The sequence below is a fragment of the Labrus bergylta genome, chromosome 1, assembly GCF_963930695.1.
Source record: "Labrus bergylta chromosome 1, fLabBer1.1, whole genome shotgun sequence".
Lineage (NCBI taxonomy): Eukaryota > Metazoa > Chordata > Actinopteri > Labriformes > Labridae > Labrus > Labrus bergylta.
The window spans coordinates 11,597,549-11,619,595 of NC_089195.1; the positions used below are offsets into that span (position 1 = coordinate 11,597,549).

At 42.8% G+C, this 22,047-nt stretch overlaps 1 protein-coding gene across 1 annotated transcript; it reads right to left on the bottom strand.

Annotated features, from left to right (window-relative positions):
- Positions 1-15,084: 15,084 nt before the first annotated feature.
- LOC109989580 (basement membrane-specific heparan sulfate proteoglycan core protein) lies at positions 15,085-20,364 on the bottom strand. Its single transcript, XM_020641395.3, has 8 exons — positions 20,230-20,364; positions 19,567-19,713; positions 19,344-19,478; positions 17,720-17,892; positions 17,436-17,622; positions 17,181-17,360; positions 16,834-17,100; positions 15,085-16,746 (listed from the first exon to the last, which is right to left on the bottom strand). Exons 1-8 carry the CDS (start codon positions 20,315-20,317, stop codon positions 16,742-16,744), a joined length of 1,182 nt encoding a protein of 393 aa, XP_020497051.2. The 5' UTR covers positions 20,318-20,364; the 3' UTR covers positions 15,085-16,741.
- Positions 20,365-22,047: the final 1,683 nt, after the last annotated feature.

The following is a 22,047-nucleotide window of genomic DNA, read 5'->3' on the forward strand; positions in this document are numbered from 1 at the left end:
GATGGAGGGAAAGGGTGAAGCCCTTGAGGGAGGCCACATTCAGCAGCAGCACATTCAGGCTCACTCCTGGCAGCAGCTCTGGAAACTCTCTCTCGCTCTGTGTCTCTCTCTCTCTCTCTCTGTCTCTCTCTCTCTCTCTCTCTCTCTCTCTCTCTCTCTCTCTCTCTCTCTCTCTCTCTGAGATGGCGGAGTGAGTGTGGAGCTGAGAGCATTTTGTTTGGAAGCATGAGTGAGTTTATTTGCAAACTTTACTTAAGCTTAATTTTGTTTGTTAATGTTTTGTGTTCAGTTGTTGTTTGTAAGAACAGCGTAAGTTAGAAGTGTGTAGGTTACGTGTAAGAGGGTTTGTGGTGTGTGTGTGTGTGGGGGGCACGTGTGTTAACTTGGCACCATGCCAGCAGCTGAGGCTACAGCTGATTTTGAAAGGCTGTCTCACTGACATGGCATCAAGTTGGTGCCCTCGGTGCAGTGCAGTGTGGAGGAAGCCGGGCTGGCTGTGGGGAAAATGATGGGCTGTGAGGCTGTGAAATCGGCCTTAAGAATGAACGGGGCCATTGTAATGTTTTTGGATACCACGGCAAAAGTCAGTGAGGTGGTAGGTGGTACTTCTGTTCTCCCCCTCGTTAACCCATCCACTAAAATTGTTATTTCAAATGCACCCCCTTTTATTAAAAAATGAGATGCTGATGAAGGAGTTATCCCAGTACGGGAAGATTGTTTCGCAAATTAAAATGGTGTCACTCGGCTGTAAGTCACCAAAGTTGAAACATGTTGTGTGTCACCGTAGACAGGTTCACATGGTCTTAAAAGACTCTACCCTTGATCTGAACCTGTCTTTTTCTTTTCATGTAGACGGTTTTAATTATATGGTGTTTGTCTCATCAGACACTATAAAGTGTTTTGGCTGCGGAATCCGCTAAATCCTTCACCAGAAAGACAGACAACTCAGAAGACGTGTTGTCTGATCAAGAAATCTACCGCCTGAGGAAACATATTGTCAAAGTTTTTAAAATCTGCTTCACTTTTATTTTGACCTGTTTTAGCACACTCTCTTTTTTTTATCCATGTGTGATTTTAATCTCAGCAGTTTAAACCTGAACGGAGCCAGGGCTGATTTTAAAAGGGCTGCTCTTTTTAAGATGGAAATTAAGAGGATAGATGTTTTGTTTTTACAGGAGACCCACAGCACAGCAGATAATGATAGTGAATGGAAGCAGGCTTTTAATGGGGAGGTCCTTTTAAGTCACAAGTCCAGTCTTAGTGGAGGGGTGGGGATTTTATTTTCCAGGAGTTTTTTACCAGTCTCTTTTGATTTAGAGGAGATCATCCCAGGTGTTTTAATGAAAGTAAAAGCTACTTTTGAAAACGTGAAGCTTGTGCAACGAGTTGGACAGGATGGCATTTTTAAACATTTTAAATGATACTCTTAAAGACTGTAATGACAATGATTTTATGTTTTTAGGAGGTGATTTTAACTGTACTGAAACACCTCTTTTAGACAGGAATCATTTAGAGCCCCACCCTGCTTCCTCTAGCAGGATCACACAAAAAACGTGTGGAGGGTTTTTAACAGTCATTATCATTAACTAGACTGGACCACCTCTATTGTTTTAATCATCATTTAAATATTTTGAAAAGATGTCACATTCAGCCTGTGGGTTTTAGCGATCACTCTTTAGTTTCCTGTTCTGTTTTTATTAAAAACATTCGTTTAAAGAGCGCCTATTGGCATTTTAACACCGCTCTTTTAAACAACCAGGTTTTTAGAACTGCTTTTAAGTTTTTTTGGGAGAGCCACAGAGAGAGCAGGCCTGCCTTTCTCAGCATTCAGCAGTGGTGGGATTTTGGGAAGACTCAAATAAAAAAATTATGCCAGCAGTTTACTCGCAATGTCACTTGAGACTTAATTTCTTTGAGAAATCTGGAGTTTGAGGCAGAAGAACTGCAGTCTTTAGCAGAGTGCTCAGGAAATGGAGGGCATTTAGACTCCCTCAAACACAAAAAGGCAGCCTTAGCCAACCTGCTAGGCGTGTCAGCACAGGGGGCTCTGGTCAGGTCGAGGTTTATGAACATTTTACAGATGGATGCCCCATCTCAATTTTTCTTTGGGCTGGAGCAGAAAAATGGACAAAGGAATATCATTCATTGCTTATGTGCGGGTAGTGGCTCCGATATCTCAGACTTGTCTGAGATTAGGAAATTTGCTGCCGGTTTCTATAGAGACCTTTTTAAGAGTGAATGGTCAGATAATCCAGATGTGCACAGCAGCTTCCTAGCAGGTCTCCCTCAGGTCAGTACAGAAGCAAACTCGGAGCTGGAGGCAGAGTTAACTCTGGAAGAACTGCACACAGAGATGATGAGTTTGCAGAGTGGCAGAGCTCCGGGGATGGACGGCCTTCCTGTAGACTTTTTAAAATCGTTTCGGTCCATCATTGGACCAGACCTGTTACAGGTCGTTCAAGACAGTCTTCAGAAGGGAAGGCTCCCTCTGAGCTGCAGGAGGGCTGTCATCACCCTGCTGCCTAAGAAGGGAGACCTGCAGGAAATGAAGAACTGGAGACCGGTGTCTCTGCTGTGCACGGATTATAAAATCCTGTCCAAAGCTCTGGTAAAACGTCTTTTAGTTGATTTTATTTGGGACAGGATGCACTGGATCCCACAGAGTGTCCTTTTTCTCCCTAAAGAGGAGGGCAGTCAGGGCCTGGTCCATTTGGCCAGAAGGGGAGCTGCTTTTAGCCTGCAGTTCATTTAAAGGTTTTTAATTGGACCAAAGGACACTCTGTGGAGACCTCTAGCCTGCTGCATCCTGAACCATTTGAATAACCTGGGTATGGATTTTAATTTGTTTTTAATGGACAGCACCCATTTTAACAGGTCATCTCTGCCTAGTTTTTATAAAAGTGTTTTTAATGTCTGGAACCTTTTGAAAAAAACAGAGACAGGACCAGGCAGACTCCCTACACTGGCTACTGCAGGAACTGGTCCTTCATGGGACAATTCTGGACTGTTCCAGCTGGGTGGGCCCCTACCTGTCTTCTCTGTTCCAGACTGCAGGGGTCATGACTCTGGGCCAAGTGGTGGAGCTGGCTGGACCCCAGCTGCAGAAATCTGCAGGACTGACTGTTAAACTGGGAATGAGGTCCAGCAGAGTCGCCCAAAAGCTCCTGGACCATTGGAAGGAGACACTAAGTGGTTGCGGGCTTGAGATGTTGGACTCTTTCTGCTCTGGTCGGACTACACCTGACACACAGGACCCCTTCCCCTACATCCAGCTCACTGTGGACCTGAACAACTGTGCAGGTATCCTATCTCCTTACTGCTTTTTTTTTTGTTTATCTATTTAGGTTTTTATCTGTGATTTTAAATACACTCGCCAGAAGAAGGAGAAGAGCCAGCTTTTAAACTTTGTGTTGGGCCAGGCCAAGATGGCGGCGTATGTGAGCTGGAGGAGGAAGCTGGAGGGGGGGGAACCACTTCCCTTGTCACTGTGTGTGTGGGACGAACACTTTCAGGACTGCGTGGTGTTTCCAGAGTGTTTTATGTGATGTGGCAGATGATGACCTGGAGTTTGGGAATGTGCTGACAATATGATGTATTTATTTATTCAACAACAACAAAAGAACAAAGAATAGTCTTTAAATAAATCATGTTAATATAAATGTGTATATTGTGTGTGAGCGGCAAATAAATTCTTCCGAGCCTAAACATCACAAAGCTGCTTTACATTTTCACCTGTCACAGTGACGCTCTGCAACATGCTTCTCTGATCAAACTGACCTTTGCTCCAGTCGGTCCATGTTGACATGGCGAGCAGCAAAGATCAGCCAGACGTTTCCTTTTTTTAAAAACATGTAGTCTTGAGGTAAACACCAGTGTGACTCTGTCCCTCGTGCTGTTTGGGTGTGAGGGCTCCAATAGGCCTGAACATGCATCATGTATGTGCTTTACAGCTATACATCACCCCCATGTGGTTAAAGAAAGAAGTGATCTTATTGCAGAACTCATTTATGGGGCTGCTAAAGTAAAGCTGCAGCTGGAGTTCATTGTTAAACTGTCTCAACGTTCATATTACTGATGACAGCAACACCACACATCTAGGTACACATGGTGGAGGAACTGAGAGTCTGTACTAAAGAAAAAATCAACACACACAAACTTCTTGATATTCTATAAAAAGTAATGTTTTTTGGCGTTTATATTCTAACCTGCAGCAGCACAACATAAAACATTCCTTCTCTTAAACAAGGATCTGCTTTTCCGTGTCTCCCTCCTCTTGTTTTAGCTGTTCTTCTGCCACCAGCGACTGATGTGACATCATCATGATGTCTTCTCCTGATTGGTCTCTAGTCACAGGTTCAGACAGTGAAGCTTTCGTGAAGGCATTTATGAACTGAAGCGCTAACCCCTACTTCAACACAGGTGCCTTCTGTGCCCAGAAAACAAACATGGTGGCAGAAGAAGGTCAGCTCGGCTCCTCTACAGAGAAAAAACGGACTCACAAGCTAGGCAGCTACACGGTGCAGACAGATACATTTGTCCACTTACTAATCTAACTTTAAGAAAAAAAAACATCAGGGTAAATACACATAAGTGTTCTTCTGCCGGTAGCGCTGATAGTTTCTGTAAACATAATAGTCCTAAAGTTAATAAATGTCTGAGTTATTGACAATGAAGAAGGTGTCTTGATGGGCCATGTGTGATTTTTATAAAATATAAAACCAGGGATGGAATGACGTCATCTGCATACAGGTGTATCTGAGAGAGTGATGTCATCTGCATACAGGTGTATCTGAGAGAGTGATGTCATCTGCATACAGGCGTATTTGAGAGAGTGATGTCATCTGCATACAGGAGTATCTGGTAGAGTGATGTCATCTGCATACAGGTGTATCTGATAGGGTGATGTCATCTGCATACAGCCGCATCTGAGAGAATGACGTCATCTGCATACAGGACTATCTGAGAGAGTGATGTCATCTGCATACTGGTGTATCTGGTATAGTGATGTCATCTGTTTTATGCGCTGCACTGTGCAGAAGTTAAATGGTTTGAGGTTAACCTGATCTGGATTGGTATTAAGGATAACCATATACAACAAAATACACATGGGAACCAGCGTGATTGTGTATATATGTATATGTGTATGTATGTGTGTATATATATATGTGTGTTTATGTGTATATATGTGTACGTATGTTTGTGTGTATATATGTTTTTTTATGCGTGTATGTGTGTGTGTGTGTATATATAAATATATATATATATATATATATATATATATGTGTGTGTGTGTGTGTATATATGTGTATGTGTGTATGTGTAGAAAAGGCCCCAAAGTTACATGTTAAGGTTTTTGCTTTATGTTACAATAGTGTTTGATTCCTGTTCAGTTTAATGTGATGATATTGTGCTCAATAGGGAAGAGGTGTCACCTGCTGGTCATTTTAGCGAATTACATCATGTAGTAATGAGCAGTGTGCATCAGTCGATGACAGATGAGCCATCAGTGTGCAGAGTAATCACTTCATAAGTTGGTTGTGCGTGAATGGAAAGAGTGAGTACTTACCTGAAGTCTTATATGTGACATTGTGTGTTCTTTAATGTTGAGGCAAAGTTGTTAACTCCTGCGGAGCCAGAGTTTAGAGCTTAGATGTTCGGCGTATTCTGGATATGCTAATTAGTCGACGTCACGGCCCGACATGCTTGCTAACTGTGTTGCTCTCTGCACGAGGAGGAAAGTTTGATGTCCGTGCTTCACAATAAAAACATCGTAGTAGTTTTATAGGGAAATGATCGTATGACTGTTAAGCCTACGGTAGCCTTTCTGTGCTTAATGCTTTAGGTTAAAGAGACATGTAGCTTACCTTTATTTATTTACGTATTATAACCTATTACATTACTGTATAGTGTTTTGTATGTTATTATAGAGGTAAGATGAAGCATTCAGATGTGTTCCTTAAGTATATATTCTGCTATTCTTTTTCTTATAGAAAACCACAACAAGACCCAATACTCTGTCATATTGAATGGCCACTGAGATGCCTGTATTTTGTTTCACTATGAGGAAGAAGTAAACAGCCATTCAACCAAATCTGCCCTCTTGTTATTCATATTCTGGAATAAGGCCTGAAGTGGTGTTCTGGCCGACACACCTGAGTGAATCCAGTGGAAAGCAACAGGCTAGTGTCCCAACTGAGTTTAGTTTTATTATATTCATGACAGTATGTGTCTATGTATATATATATATATATGTGTGTGTGTGTGTGTGTGTGTGTGTGTGTGTGTGTGTATATGTGTATGTATGTGTTTATGTGTGTATATGTATGCACGTCTCCTTTCTAGGATTTTCTTTCTTTCTTTATTACCGGTATATTTATTATAATGTCAGCCCATAATCGTCTATGTAGAAGTCCTTCAGAATTTTTAATTTGTATTTTCTGTTACCCACATTTGATGTTTCAGGAAACATTAAAAATCTAAATCTTTATTTATATGACTAAAGTTCTCTGTTCTCAGGTCTTATATATTATTTTTTATTTTTTATTTATCCTTTATTTTAGCAGGGAGGACCCACTGAGACCGAGGTCTCTTTTCCAGGGGTGCCCTGCAGCAATACAAAAATAGAAACAGCACAAATATAAACATATTAACAGTTAACAATAATAACATCTAGACACTGAAACACATATTCACACAAGTAAACCATGTCCATTCAAATTAATTCACATTGTGAAACAGTTGCAATTTCCTTCCTGAGGTAGTTTGGACACAAGGTCTTTAAAAACACTGTATGAAACTAGAGAGGGCAACTTAGCTATCCTCTGAACGTCATTCCATATAATGGGTGCAGCAACACTAAAGGCAGTCTTTCCCCATTCAGTTCTAAACCTCTGTGTTTTCAAAGTTATCCAGTTTTGAGACCTTGTTGAATGGCTTGATATGTTTATGGACAGGAGAGTAGTAAGGTAAGAAGGGAGTTTACCTATAAGTGCCTTGTAAATAAACAAAATACTGTGCTACTTTCTTCGTTGACCCAACGAGGACCAGCCTACAGAACGATAAAGGTCACAATGAGTTCGAAATCTGTCGCTTGTGATTAAGCGAAGAGCACTGTAGTATAAGGCATCTAAAGGCTTCAAGACAGAGGCAGATGCATGTATGTAGAGTGTGTCTCCAGGTTTCACAATCTTTTTTCTATTATGCACTGTTAGGCAGGATTTGTTCCTATACAGAAAACCAAGTTGAGGTCTTATTTTTCCAGATAAACAAGAAATATGAGACCTATACGACAAATTATGATCTAACCAGATACCTAAATATTTAAACTGTTGAACACACTCATTGTTTACATTGTCTACTGTTGACAATGTGGCATTAATGGGTTCAACATTCTGTCTTGAGAAGATCATATATTTAGTTTTTTCGGGGTTCAGTTTCAGTTTAAGATATACAGGAGTTTGCTGGAAAGAGTTAAAATCGGTCTGTAGCAATGAAAGGGCTTAAGTATTGGAGCAATGGCACATAATATTGCATTGTCAGCAATAATGTCAAAAATATATGTTAATGGTTTCACAATAAACGAGGTGGCCAGTCCAATGATACGCGGTTCAAGTTGATCCTCCCCCATGGATTTCTTAGTATTTATAGTAAGTAATGAGGTTAGTACCTCTTCCTCTGTAAATTCCAGAAAGGAAAAAAGGGCTCTAACATTCTGCCTTAAGCAGTCATCTTGAGGCTGTTCATTGAGACATCCAGCCATATTTGCATCCACAAAAGAATGTCCTACATCAATGAAATGTGCCAGTTAAGAGCCATTGCTTGATGGTCAGAAACAAGTCAATTTTTAGTGACAATATACTTAGGAAGGGATGAAACTGAGTTGGATTTCAGCAATTTTACTGTTTTCCAAAATTGTGAGGGGTTGTTTTCATTGTTAGTTAGTGAGGTGATGAAGTAATTTGATTTCACTTTCTTTCTTTATTTCGCTTTCTATAACGTTCATATTTCCACTCCTCTGAAAGACAAACAGACGTGGAGCCTGCAGACTGAGAAATCCACATTACTCTCTAAAAACAGCGACCACATGTTTTTATCAGACTTCATTCAAAGACAGAAGTTTCTTTAACAGTTTCAGACTGTTCGAAGGACCATCACAGATCAGGACATGAATTCAAATCCTGCTGGTCAAACCTAACTGTCGATTTAGAACCACGAGCTTCATGAACGTTCAATGAAGAAAGTTACCAGATAGAAAGACAAAGAAGAGAGACGTGATGATCTGTCTCGTTCAGTCTGTTTGAGTTAAATGAAATCTTTTACCTGAACATAATAACGACGACAGGATGAGAAGCTCAGGTAAGAGGTCCATGATGAACAGTCTCTCTCTCTTTCTGTGTCTCCTCTTCATACAATCACTGAAGACCTTTGACCCCTCACTCACCACGTAGCCCCGCCCCTCCTCAGTCTCGTCATGTCTGAAGCATTCACTGACTGACTGTGTCCTGACGTCTCATTGGTTTAAACCGAGCGGCCTAGTGTAAGTATGCCCTCAGTGTTTCTATCATTAGTTTAACGTAATGCCATTGGTCAGTTTTATTTCTTCTTTTATTTTGCCATTTCACCTCCTTGTGTGTTTCTTTACTCTAATCTTCTGAAGTTCAGTGCTTCCTGTTTTATTTTGTCACTTGTCACTCTCTTCCCTGAGTTTCCCTCGTCTTGTATTTACTGTTTCCGATTTTATTTTGTGGTTCTTTGTTCCTGTGTTTTCTGTCATGTTTGATTTCCTCCCTTTGTCTGTTTTCCCTCCATTATGATTGCCCTAATGGTCCTCACCTGTGTCATGAGTCTCACCTGTGTCACTAGTCTCACCTGTGTCACTAGTCTCACCTGTGTCACTAGTCTCACCTGTGTCTTTAGTCTAACCTGTGTCATGAGTCTAACCTGTGTCATAAGTCTCACCTGTGTCTTTAGTCTCACCTGTGTGTCTGACCTGTGTTATTAGTCTCACCTGTCTCTTTAGTCTCACCTGTGTCTTTAGTCTTACCTGTGTTATTAGTCTCACCAGTGTCTTTAGTCTCACGTGTGTCATTAGTCTCACCCATGTCTTTAGTCTCACCTGTGCCTTGTTAGTCTCACCTGCGCCTTGTTAGTCTCACCTGTGTCTTTAGTGTCACCTGTCTTTAGTGTCACCTGTGTTACTTTAGTCTCACCTGTGTCACTACTCTCACCTGTGTTATTAGTTTCACCTGTGTCTTTAGTCTCACCTGTGTCTTTAGTCTAACCTGTGTCATGAGTCTCACCTGTGTCACTAGTCTCACCTGTGTCTTTACTCTCACCTGTCTTGTTAGTCTCACCTGTGTCTTTAGTCTAACCTGTGTCATGAGTCTCACCTGTGTCTTTAGTCTAACCTGTGTGCCTGACCTGTGTCTTTAGTCTCACCTGTGTTATTAGTCTCACCTGTGTTTTTAATATCAACTGTGTCACTAGTCTCACCTGTGTCTGAAGTTTCACCTGTGTCATTAGTCTCACCTGTGTCATTAGTCTCACCTGTGACTTTTTAGTCTCACCTGTCTCTTTAGTCTCACCTGTGTCTTTAGTCTTACCTGCGTTATTAGTCTCACCAGTGTCTTTAGTCTCACGTGTGTAATTAGTCTCACCCGTGTCTTTAGTCGCACCTGTGTCTTGTCAGTCTCACCTGTGTCATTAGTCTCACCTGTGTTATTAGTCTCATCTGTGTCTTTAGTCTCACCTATGTCTTGTTAGTCTCACCTGTGTCCTTAGTCTTACCTGTGTCTTTAGTCTCACCTGTGTCACTAATCTCACCTATGTCTTTAGTCTCACCTGTGTCTTCAGTCTCACCTGTGTCATTAGTCTCACCTGTGTTATTAGTCTCACCTGTGTCTTTAGTCTCAACTGTGTCTTGTTAGTCTCACCTGTGTCTTTATTCTCACCTGTGTCTTTAGTCTCACCTGTGTCACTAGTCTCACCTGTGTTATTAGTCTCACCTGTGTCTTTAGTCTCACCTGTGTCTTCAGTCTCACCTGTGTTTTGTCAGTGTCACCTATGTCTTTAGTCTCACCTGTCATTAGTCTCACCTGTGTCATTAGTCTCACCTGTCTTGTTAGTCTCACCTGTCTTTAGTCTCACCTGTCTTGTTAGTCTCACCTGTCTTTAGTCTAACCTGTGTGCCTGACCTGTGTCTTTAGTCTCACCTGTGTTATTAGTCTCACCTGTGTTATTAGTTTCACCTGTGTCTTTAGTCTCACCTGTGTCTTTAGTCTAACCTGTGTCATGAGTCTCACCTGTGTCACTAGTCTCACCTGTGTCTTTACTCTCACCTGTCTTGTTAGTCTCACCTGTGTCTTTAGTCTAACCTGTGTCATGAGTCTCACCTGTGTCTTTAGTCTAACCTGTGTGCCTGACCTGTGTCTTTAGTCTCACCTGTGTTATTAGTCTCACCTGTGTTTTTAATATCAACTGTGTCACTAGTCTCACCTGTGTCTGAAGTTTCACCTGTGTCATTAGTCTCACCTGTGTCATTAGTCTCACCTGTGACTTTTTAGTCTCACCTGTGTTATTAGTCTCACCTGTCTCTTTAGTCTCACCTGTGTCTTTAGTCTTACCTGTGTTATTAGTCTCATCAGTGTCTTTAGTCTCATGTGTGTCATTAGTCTCAGCTGTGTCTTTAGTCGCACCTGTGCCTTGTTAGTCTCACCTGTGTCTTTAGTCTCACCTGTGTTTCTTTAGTCTCACCTGTGTTTCTTTAGTCTCACCTGTGTTATTAGTTTCACCTGTGTCTTTAGTCGCACCTGTGTCACTAGTCTCACCTGTCATTAGTCTCACCTGTGTCTTTAGTCTCAGCTGTGTCACTCGTCTCACCTATGTCATTAGTCTCACCTGTGACTTTTTAGTCTCACCTGTGTCTTTAGTCTAACCTGTGTCTTTAGTCTAACCTGTGTCACTAGTCTCACCTGTGTCTTTACTCTCACCTGTCTTGTTAGTCTCACCTGTGTCTTTATTCTAACCTGTGTCATGAGTCTCACCTGTGTCTTGTGTCTGACCTGTGTCTTTAGTCTCACCTGTGTTTTTAATATCAACTGTGTCACTAGTCTCACCTGTGTCTGAAGTTTCACCTGTGTCATTAGTCTCACCTGTGTCATTAGTCTCACCTGTGACTTTTTAGTCTCACCTGTCTCTTTAGTCTCACCTGTGTCTTTAGTCTTACCTGCGTTATTAGTCTCACCAGTGTCTTTAGTCTCACGTGTGTAATTAGTCTCACCCGTGTCTTTAGTCGCACCTGTGCCTTGTTAGTCTCACCCGTGTCTTTAGTCTCACCTGTGTCACTAATCTCACCTGTCATTAGTCTCACCTGTGTCTTTAGTCTCACCTGTGTCTTTAGTCTCACCTGTGTTATTAGTCTCACCTGTGTTTTTAGTCTCACCTGTGTCTTTAGTCTAACCTGTGTCATGAGTCTCACCTGTGTCACTAGTCTCACCTGTGTCTTTACTCTCACCTGTCTTGTTAGTCTCACCTGTGTCTTTAGTCTAACCTGTGTCATGAGTCTCACCTGTGTCTTTAGTCTAACCTGTGTGCCTGACCTGTGTCTTTAGTCTCACCTGTGTTATTAGTCTCACCTGTGTTTTTAATATCAACTGTGTCACTAGTCTCACCTGTGTCTGAAGTTTCACCTGTGTCATTAGTCTCACCTGTGTCATTAGTCTCACCTGTGACTTTTTAGTCTCACCTGTCTCTTTAGTCTCACCTGTGTCTTTAGTCTTACCTGCGTTATTAGTCTCACCAGTGTCTTTAGTCTCACGTGTGTAATTAGTCTCACCCGTGTCTTTAGTCGCACCTGTGTCTTGTCAGTCTCACCTGTGTCATTAGTCTCACCTGTGTTATTAGTCTCATCTGTGTCTTTAGTCTCACCTATGTCTTGTTAGTCTCACCTGTGTCCTTAGTCTTACCTGTGTCTTTAGTCTCACCTGTGTCACTAATCTCACCTATGTCTTTAGTCTCACCTGTGTCTTCAGTCTCACCTGTGTCATTAGTCTCACCTGTGTTATTAGTCTCATCTGTGTCTTTAGTCTCACCTATGTCTTGTTAGTCTCACCTGTGTCCTTAGTCTTACCTGTGTCTTTAGTCTCACCTGTGTCACTAATCTCACCTATGTCTTTAGTCTCACCTGTGTCTTCAGTCTCACCTGTGTCATTAGTCTCACCTGTGTTATTAGTCTCACCTGTGTCTTTAGTCTCAACTGTGTCTTGTTAGTCTCACCTGTGTCTTTATTCTCACCTGTGTCTTTAGTCTCACCTGTGTCACTAGTCTCACCTGTGTTATTAGTCTCACCTGTGTCTTTAGTCTCACCTGTGTCTTCAGTCTCACCTGTGTTTTGTCAGTGTCACCTATGTCTTTAGTCTCACCTGTCATTAGTCTCACCTGTGTCATTAGTCTCACCTGTGTCTTTAGTCTCACCTGTCTTGTTAGTCTCACCTGTCTTTAGTCTCACCTGTCTTGTTAGTCTCACCTGTCTTTAGTCTAACCTGTGTGCCTGACCTGTGTCTTTAGTCTCACCTGTGTTATTAGTCTCACCTGTGTTATTAGTTTCACCTGTGTCTTTAGTCTCACCTGTGTCTTTAGTCTAACCTGTGTCATGAGTCTCACCTGTGTCACTAGTCTCACCTGTGTCTTTACTCTCACCTGTCTTGTTAGTCTCACCTGTGTCTTTAGTCTAACCTGTGTCATGAGTCTCACCTGTGTCTTTAGTCTAACCTGTGTGCCTGACCTGTGTCTTTAGTCTCACCTGTGTTATTAGTCTCACCTGTGTTTTTAATATCAACTGTGTCACTAGTCTCACCTGTGTCTGAAGTTTCACCTGTGTCATTAGTCTCACCTGTGTCATTAGTCTCACCTGTGACTTTTTAGTCTCACCTGTGTTATTAGTCTCACCTGTCTCTTTAGTCTCACCTGTGTCTTTAGTCTTACCTGTGTTATTAGTCTCATCAGTGTCTTTAGTCTCATGTGTGTCATTAGTCTCAGCTGTGTCTTTAGTCGCACCTGTGCCTTGTTAGTCTCACCTGTGTCTTTAGTCTCACCTGTGTTTCTTTAGTCTCACCTGTGTTTCTTTAGTCTCACCTGTGTTATTAGTTTCACCTGTGTCTTTAGTCGCACCTGTGTCACTAGTCTCACCTGTCATTAGTCTCACCTGTGTCTTTAGTCTCAGCTGTGTCACTCGTCTCACCTATGTCATTAGTCTCACCTGTGACTTTTTAGTCTCACCTGTGTCTTTAGTCTAACCTGTGTCTTTAGTCTAACCTGTGTCACTAGTCTCACCTGTGTCTTTACTCTCACCTGTCTTGTTAGTCTCACCTGTGTCTTTATTCTAACCTGTGTCATGAGTCTCACCTGTGTCTTGTGTCTGACCTGTGTCTTTAGTCTCACCTGTGTTTTTAATATCAACTGTGTCACTAGTCTCACCTGTGTCTGAAGTTTCACCTGTGTCATTAGTCTCACCTGTGTCATTAGTCTCACCTGTGACTTTTTAGTCTCACCTGTCTCTTTAGTCTCACCTGTGTCTTTAGTCTTACCTGCGTTATTAGTCTCACCAGTGTCTTTAGTCTCACGTGTGTAATTAGTCTCACCCGTGTCTTTAGTCGCACCTGTGCCTTGTTAGTCTCACCCGTGTCTTTAGTCTCACCTGTGTCACTAATCTCACCTGTCATTAGTCTCACCTGTGTCTTTAGTCTCACCTGTGTCTTTAGTCTCACCTGTGTTATTAGTCTCACCTGTGTTTTTAGTCTCACCTGTGTCTTGTCAACCTCACCTGTGTCTTTAGTCTCACCTGTGTTATTAGTCTCATCTGTGTCTTTAGTCTCACCTATGTCTTGTTCGTCTCACCTGTGTCCTTAGTCTCACCTGTGTCTTTAGTCTCACCTGTGTCACTAATCTCACCTGTGTCTTTAGTCTCACCTGTTTCTTCAGTCTCACCCGTGTCTTGTCAGTGTCACCTGTGTCTTGTCAGTGTCACCTATGTCTTTAGTCTCACCTGTGTCTTCAGTCTCACCTGTGTCATTAGTCTCACCTGTGTTATTAGTCTCACCTGTGTCTTTAGTCTCAACTGTGTCTTGTTAGTCTCACCTGTGTCTTTAGTCTCACCTGTGTCACTAGTCTCACCTGTGTTATTAGTCTCACCTGTGTCTTTAGTCTCACCTGTGTCTTCAGTGTCACCTGTGTCTTGTCAGTGTCACCTATGTCTTTAGTCTCACCTGTGTCTTCAGTCTCACCTGTGTTATTAGTCTCACCTGTGTCTTTAGTCTCACCTGTGTTATTAGTCTCACCTGTGTCTTTAGTCTCACCTGTGTCTTTAGTCTCAACTGTGTCTTGTTAGTCTCACCTGTGTCTTTATTCTCACCTGTGTCACTAGTCTCACCTGTGTCTTTAGTCTCACCTGTGTCTTTAGTCTCACCTGTGTCTTTAGTCTCACCTGTCTTGTTAGTCTCACCTGTCTTTAGTCTCACCTGTCTTGTTAGTCTCACCTGTCTTTAGTCTCACCTGTCATTAGTCTCACCTGTGTTGTTAGTCTCACCTGTATCTTGTTAGTCTCACCTGTGTCTTTAGTCTCACCTGTGTCTTTATTCTCACCTGTGTCACTAGTCTCACCTGTGTTATTAGTCTCACCTGTGTCTTTAGTCTCACCTGTGTCTTCAGTCTCACCTGTGTTTTGTCAGTGTCACCTATGTCTTTAGTCTCACCTGTGACATTAGTCTCACCTGTGTCTTGTTAGTCTCACCTGTGTCTTTAGTCTCACCTGTCTTGTTAGTCTCACCTGTCTTGTTAGTCTCACCTGTGTCTTGTTAGTCTCACCTGTGTCTTCAGTCTCACCTGTGTCTGATGACCTGTGTGTGTAATTCGTCTTCTTGTCACTTCATTGGTCTCCTCTGTGTTCCTGTGATTGGCTCGTTGTTAATCTTTACTCCTCTTCTGTTCAGAGTTTTTCAGTTGGACTGAAATGAACTTTGATTGAATATTTCTTTTGGAGTAACTGAATAAAACATTATTGAAAGAATGAGAGAAAGAGGGAGACGTTGAGAGGATGTGTAGTGATTGACTTTAATGTTTGCAGAGTAACAAAAAGACGTCATAGAAACATGAAGACGTGATGATGTCAGGATGCCGCTGCTCTTCAATCATAGTAGCATTATTTCAATCCTGATTCTCTGCATACATCAGCTCTTCTCATGGTTTCATAATATCTGCAGAGATGGTTTATAAAGTTCAAACTAACAGACATCGTGTGATTCTCTCAAATATCAGAAACTATTAAAGTATGACTTTGATCAGCTGACGTTCGTATGAACATTTAATCCTAAAAAAAAGAGACAACAAAAACAATCCAGAGGCCAGTCAGATGCAGAACCCTGGCTCAGCACTAGGGGGCACAGGGGGGGTAGAGTCTGGTATCTGGTAGAGTGATGTCATCTGCATACAGGTGTATCTGAGAGAGTGATGTCATCTGCATACAGGTGTATCTGATAGAGTGATGTCATCTGCATACAGGTGTATCTGGTAGAGTGATGTCATCTGCATACAGGTCTACCTAGTAGAGTGATGTCATCTGCATACAGGTGTATCTGGTAGAGTGATGTCATCTGCATACAGGTCTACCTGATAGAGTGATGTCATCTGCATACAGGCGTATCTGAGAGAGTGATGACATCTGCATACTGGTGTACCTGGTAGAGTGATGTCATCTGCATACGGGTGTACCTGGTAGAGTGATGTCATCTGCATACAGGCGTATCTGAGAGAGTGATGTCATCTGCATACTGGTGTATCTGGTATAGTGATGTCATCTGCATACAGGTGTATCTGGTATAGTGATGTCATCTGCATACAGGCGTATCTTCATACCTTTAAGGGGATTAAAAGCCAGTCATTTTATTTGTTTTATGTGCTGCACTGTGCAGAAGTTAAATGGTTTGGGGTTAACCTGATCTGGATTGGTATTAAGGATAACCATAAACAACAAAATACTCATGGGAACCAGTGTGATTGTGTAAATATGTACATGTGTATGTATGTGTGTGTATGTGTGTATATATTTGTGTGTTTATGTGTATAAATGTTTGTGTTTGTGTATATATGTTTATATATGTGTGTATATATGTATATATGTGTATGTGTGTATGTGTGTATATGTGTATGTATGTGTTTGTGTGTATATGTATGCACGTCTCTTTTCTAGGATTTTCTTTCTTTCTTTCTTTATTATAATGTCGGTCCATAATCGTCTATGTAGAAGTCCTTCAAAATTTTTAATTTGTATTTTCTGTTACCCACATTGTGTTTATGTTTCTGATTATTTATTGTTTTTCTACTATCTCCTTTTTCCATGATTATGAACAAATAAGTGACAGTTTGACAATTGTTTGACAAAGTCTGTCTTTGATGTTTCAGGAAACAATAAAAATCAAAATGGAAAAAAGAAAGAAAGGCCCTTCAGCCTGTTGTCCGGCGATCCAGAGAAAAGTTTCCAAAGACAGAAAGGAGACATTAAATCAGAGTTTCTATGAAAGAACAAAAGTAACCTATGGGGACAGAAATAAGAAAGTGTTGACAAGCTTTCCTTCAACACGATTAAAACATGAAATGATTAAAGGTAATTTTCTCAGTATGAACTCTTTGGCTGTCGTCATGGCTACAGTCGAGGCGAGCAGATGAAACGATGAAGAGTGACCACAACGTCTCAAGCTGTACAAACAAACAAAAGAGAGGTTAGTGAACAGACTTCAGTTAATTAGCTTAGCATCGATCACCTTCACTCAAACAGAAACTCACGTTTAATGACGACTTCAGCCAACGCCTCGCTGGAGCCCACGTGGTTAGATGCCACACATTTGAACGTGCCCCCATCGCTCAGTTTAACACGAGCTATTAGCAGCTTTCCATCCCTGGTGCTCTCTGCACCTGCAGGCAGGCTGGTCTGGCCCACCCGGGTCCACTTAAAGCCAATGGGGTGAGAGCCATGAGCAAGGCACTGCACGCTCAGAGCATCACCTGGACGGAGCCTCACCTGCTCAGGTAGACATGTGGCGTACGGAGGGCCTGCGAGGAGAGGAGAATGAGTCTGACCTGAGGACAGGAGGAGCGTCTAGATGTTTCTGTGTTCACTATATTTAACTTACTCTCCACCTCCATCTGTGTGTACGCCTCACTGTAACCGTGGAGGTTGGTGGCATTACAGATGTATTGTCCTGAATCCTGGCGCCCCACTCTGCTCAGCGTTAAAACTCCATCCACCATCGTGTGTTTCCATGGCAACGGTGCTCTGAGCTTGGACCAAGTGATGACAGGTGTAGGGGAACCTGAAAGACAGAAGAGAACGTGAGATTTACACACATAAACAAACAAACTAACAAACAAACAAACAAACATCTCACCACTGGCGACACACGTCATCGTCACCATGTTTCCCTCCACCACGGTCATCTCTGAAGCGCTCACTGAGGCCACCGGGGCTCCCAGCCCCCCCTCAACAATCACATCAACTTTGACCTCGGTCACCCCCTCAGAGTTTGAAGCCTGGCAGATATAAACCCCCGAGTCCTCCGGGTGCACCGCGGCCCACTGAGCAAACAGACGCCAACGACCTCATTCACCACTCGTCTTTAAAAATCTGATAAATCTGATAAAACTGTTTCATATGTTTCTGCTCCTATTGTACCTGTATTGTGTTGACATCGTTCGTCTCCTTGGTAACCAGCTGCAGGGTGGAGCCCTGGCGTTTCCAGCTCATTTTTGGGCGTGGCCTGCCTGAAGCCTGACACTCCACCGACACGGCGTCCCCCATCCTGACCCTCAGGGGCCCTGCTGGTGTCAACCGCACCTTAGGAGCATCTGACAGAGACATGAGAAGCATTAACCCTGCAGTTAGTTAGTTAGTTTATGGCCACATGGGGGCAGCAGAGGCAAGTGTTGGACACAACACTGACATATCAAAAGTTTTTGTCGGGTTTGAACGGGTGTTATATCTTGTGACTGAACATCTTTTAAATGTCTTTTACAGGAAACACTTACTGGGACGTCAGTGGCTCTTTAGCTGCTAGATGTTCCACGATGTTCACGAGCTAACTGTTAACATCGTCGAGCTAACTGTTAACATCGTTGAGCTAACTGCTAACATGGTCAAGCTAACTGTTAACATCGTCGAGCTAACTGTTAACATCGTCGAGCTAACTGCTAACATCATCGAGCTAACTGTTAACATCATCGAGCTAACTGTTAACGTCGTTGAGCTAACGGCTAACATCGTCAAGCTAACTGCTGACATCGTCGAGCTAACTGCTGACGTCGTCGAGTTAACTGCTAACATCGTCGAGCTAACTGTTACCATCGTTGAGCTTACTGCTAACATCATCAAGCTAACTGCTAATGTCGTTAAGCTAACTGCTAACGTCATCGAGTTAACTGCTAACGTCGTTGAGCTAACTGCTGACGTCGTCGGGCTAATGGCTAACGTCGTCGAGCTAACTGCTAACGTCGTCGAGCTAACAGCTAACATCGTCAAGCTAACTGCTGACATCGTTGAGCTAACTGCTGACATCGTCGAGCTAACTGCTGACGTCGTCGAGTTAACTGCTAACATCGTCGAGCTAACTGTTACCATCGTTGAGCTTACTGCTAACATCATCGAGTTAACTGCTAACGTCGTTGAGCTAACTGCTGACGTCGTCGGGCTAACGGCTAACATTGTCAAGTTAACTGCTAACGTCGTCGAGCTAACTGCTAACATTGTTGAGCTAACTGCTAATGTCATCGAGCTAATGTTGTCGAGCTAACTGCTGACGTCGTCAGGCTAACGTCGTCGGGTTTACGTTGTCGGGCTAACGTCGTCAGGCTAACGTCGTCGAGTTAATTGCTAACATCGTTGAGCTAACTGCTAATGTCATCGAGCTAATGGCTAACATCGTCGCGCTAACTGCTGACATCGTCGGGCTAACGGCTAACATCGTCGAGCTAACTGCTGACATCGTTGAGCTAACTGCTAATGTCATCGAGCTAACTGCTAACGTTGTTGAGCTAACTGCTAATGTCATCGAGCTAACGGCTAACGTTGTCGAGCTAACTGCTGACGTCGTCGGGCTAATGGCTAACGTCATCGAGCTAACTGCTGATCGTCGTCTGTTAGCAGCTCTGTGGAGCCTGAGTTCACCGAGCTTCAAGCTGATAAGATCCTGTGACTGTCGGGCCCAGCAGCTGTTGAAGAAACTGCTATCATGATATAAAGTAAAGATGAGATATTCAAACAAGAAGCCTGGCTTTGAACTGAATCGTGGAGATGAGCTCACATTTGACGTTGAGGACAGCGGTCGCCGTGCCTCGGCCTGCAGAGTTGCTCGCCACACAGCGGAACTGTCCCTGGTTTGCGGGTCGAGAGTTAGCGACGGTCAGCACAGAGCCTCCAGGACCCACCTTCACATTTTCTACGAGACAGATGAAGAAGTCAGTGACACGTTTCACCACTCCTTCACGTTAGTGTTAACACTAGTATAATAAGTTGATCCCTCTGACCTTGTAACGCTTGGTTATTGGCTCGTCTCCACTCCAGCTGGACCGGCTGTGCACCGCCCCCCAGTTGGCACCTGAAGCTGGCCGACTCCCCTTGGCGTACAGTCGCTGTCCGGGGCTCCACGGAGACTACAGGCGCCTGCGCACACACTGCAGACACACATGAACCTTTAGTCGAGTAAACGATCAGCGACCTCAAAGCAAATAAAGTGAGCAAACACACAGACTGAACAGAGGGGCTCAGAAGACCATGATCACAGTCCTTCATCAACAGCGAGTTGAAATAAATCATCTTTATTTATATGACTAAAGTTCTCTGGTCTCAGGTCTTATATATTATAACGTTCATATTTCCACTCCTCTGAAAGACAAACAGACGTGGAGCCTGCAGACTGAGAAATCCACGTTACTCTCTAAAAACAGCGACCACATGTTTTTATCAGACTTCATTCAAAGACAAAAGTTTCTTTAACAGTTTCAGACTGTTCGAAGGACCATCACAGATCAGGACATGAATTCAAATCCTGCTGGTCAAACCTAACTGTCGATTTAGAACCACGAGCTTCATGAACGTTCAATGAAGAAAGTTACCAGATAGAAAGACAAAGAAGAGAGACGTGATGATCTGTCTCGTTCAGTCTGTTTGAGTTAAATGAAATCTTTTACCTGAACATAATAACGACGACAGGATGAGAAGCTCAGGTAAGAGGTCCATGATGAACAGTCTCTCTCTCTTTCTGTGTCTCCTCTTCATACAATCACTGAAGACCTTTGACCCCTCACTCACCACGTAGCCCCGCCCCTCCTCAGTCTCGTCATGTCTGAAGCATTCACTGACTGACTGTGTCCCGACATCTCATTGGTTTAAACCGAGCGGCCTAGTGTAAGTATGCCCTCAGTGTTTCTATCATTAGTTTAACGTAATGCCATTGGTCAGTTTTATTTCTTCTTTTATTTTGCCATTTCACCTCCTTGTGTGTTTCTTTACTCTAATCTTCTGAAGTTCAGTGCTTCCTGTTTTATTTTGTCACTTGTCACTCTCTTCCCTGAGTTTCCCTCGTCTTGTATTTACTGTTTCCGATTTTATTTTGTGGTTCTTTGTTCCTGTGTTTTCTGTCATGTTTGATTTCCTCCCTTTGTCTGTTTTCCCTCCATTATGATTGCCCTAATGGTCCTCACCTGTGTCATGAGTCTCACCTGTGTCACTAGTCTCACCTGTGTCTTTACTCTCACCTGTCTTTAGTCTTACCTGTGTCTTGTTAGCCTCACCTGTGTCATGAGTCTCACCTGTGTCACTAATCTCACCTGTGTCTTTACTCTCACCTGTCTTTAGTCTTACCTGTGTCTTGTTAGTCTCACCTGTGTCATGAGTCTCACCTTTGTCTTGTTAGTCTCAGCTGTGTCATTAGTCTCACCTGTGCCTTTAGTCTCATCTGTCTTGTTAGTCTCACCTGTCTTTAGTCTCACCTGTGTCTTGTTAGTCTCACCTTTGTCTTGTTAGTCTCAGCTGTGTCATTAGTCTCACCTGTGCCTTTAGTCTCATCTGTCTTGTTAGTCTCACCTGTCTTTAGTCTCACCTGTGTCTTGTTAGTCTCACCTGTGTCTTGTTAGTCTCACCTGTCTTGTTAGTCTTGTCACTAGTCTCACCTGTGTCTTTAGTCTCATCTGTGTCTTTAGTCTCACCTGTGTGTCTTTAGTCTGACCTGTGTTATTAGTCTCACCTGTGTCTTTAGTCTGACCTGTGTTTTTAGTCTCACCTGTGTCTTTAGTCTCACCTGTGTATTTAGTCTCACCTGTGTCTTTAGTCTCACTTGTGTCACTAGTCTCACCTGTGTTATTAGTCTCACCTGTGTCTTTAGTCTGACCTGTGTTATTAGTCTCACCTGTGTCTTTAGTTTCACTTGTGTCACTAGTCTCACCTGTGTCTTTAGTCTCACCTGTGTCACTAGTCTCACCTGTGTTATTAGTCTCACCTGTGTCTTGTCAGTGTCACCTGTGTCTTCAGTGTCACCTGTGTCTTGTCAGTGTCACCTGTGTCTTTACTCTCACCTGTCTTGTTAGTCTCAACTGTCTTTAGTCTCACCTGTCATTAGTCTCACCTGTGTTTTTAGTCTCACCTGTGTCTCTTTAGTCTCACCTGTCATTAGTCTCACCTGTCTTTAGTCTCACCTGTCATTAGTCTCACCTGTCTTTTTAGTCTCACCTGTGTCTTCAGTCTCACCTGTCTTGTTAGTCTCACCTGTGTTTTGTTAGTCTCACCTGTGTCTTCAGTCTCACCTGTGTCTGATGACCTGTGTGTGTAATTCGTCTTCTTGTCACTTCATTGGTCTCCTCTGTGTTCCTGTGATTGGCTCGTTGTTAATCTTCACTCCTCTTCTGTTCAGAGTTTTTCAGTTGGACTGAAATGAACTTTGATTGAATATTTCTTTTGGAGTAACTGAATAAAACATTATTGAAAGAATGAGAGAAAGAGGGAGACGTTGA

What these genes read in the sequence shown, in the direction of transcription:
- LOC109989580 (XM_020641395.3), bottom strand. Translation starts at nt 20,317, where the DNA reads ATGAAGAGGAGACACAGAAAGAGAGAGAGACTGTTCATCATGGACCTC. An exon ending in GTCGTCGTTATTATGTTCAG is followed by an intron (nt 19,714 to 20,229) that starts GTAAAAGATTTC and finishes GTGTGTCTGCAG; the next exon opens with TGTGTGCGCAGGCGCCTGTA. An exon ending in CGCTGTCCTCAACGTCAAAT is followed by an intron (nt 17,893 to 19,343) that starts GTGAGCTCATCT and finishes TGTCTCTGTCAG; the next exon opens with ATGCTCCTAAGGTGCGGTTG.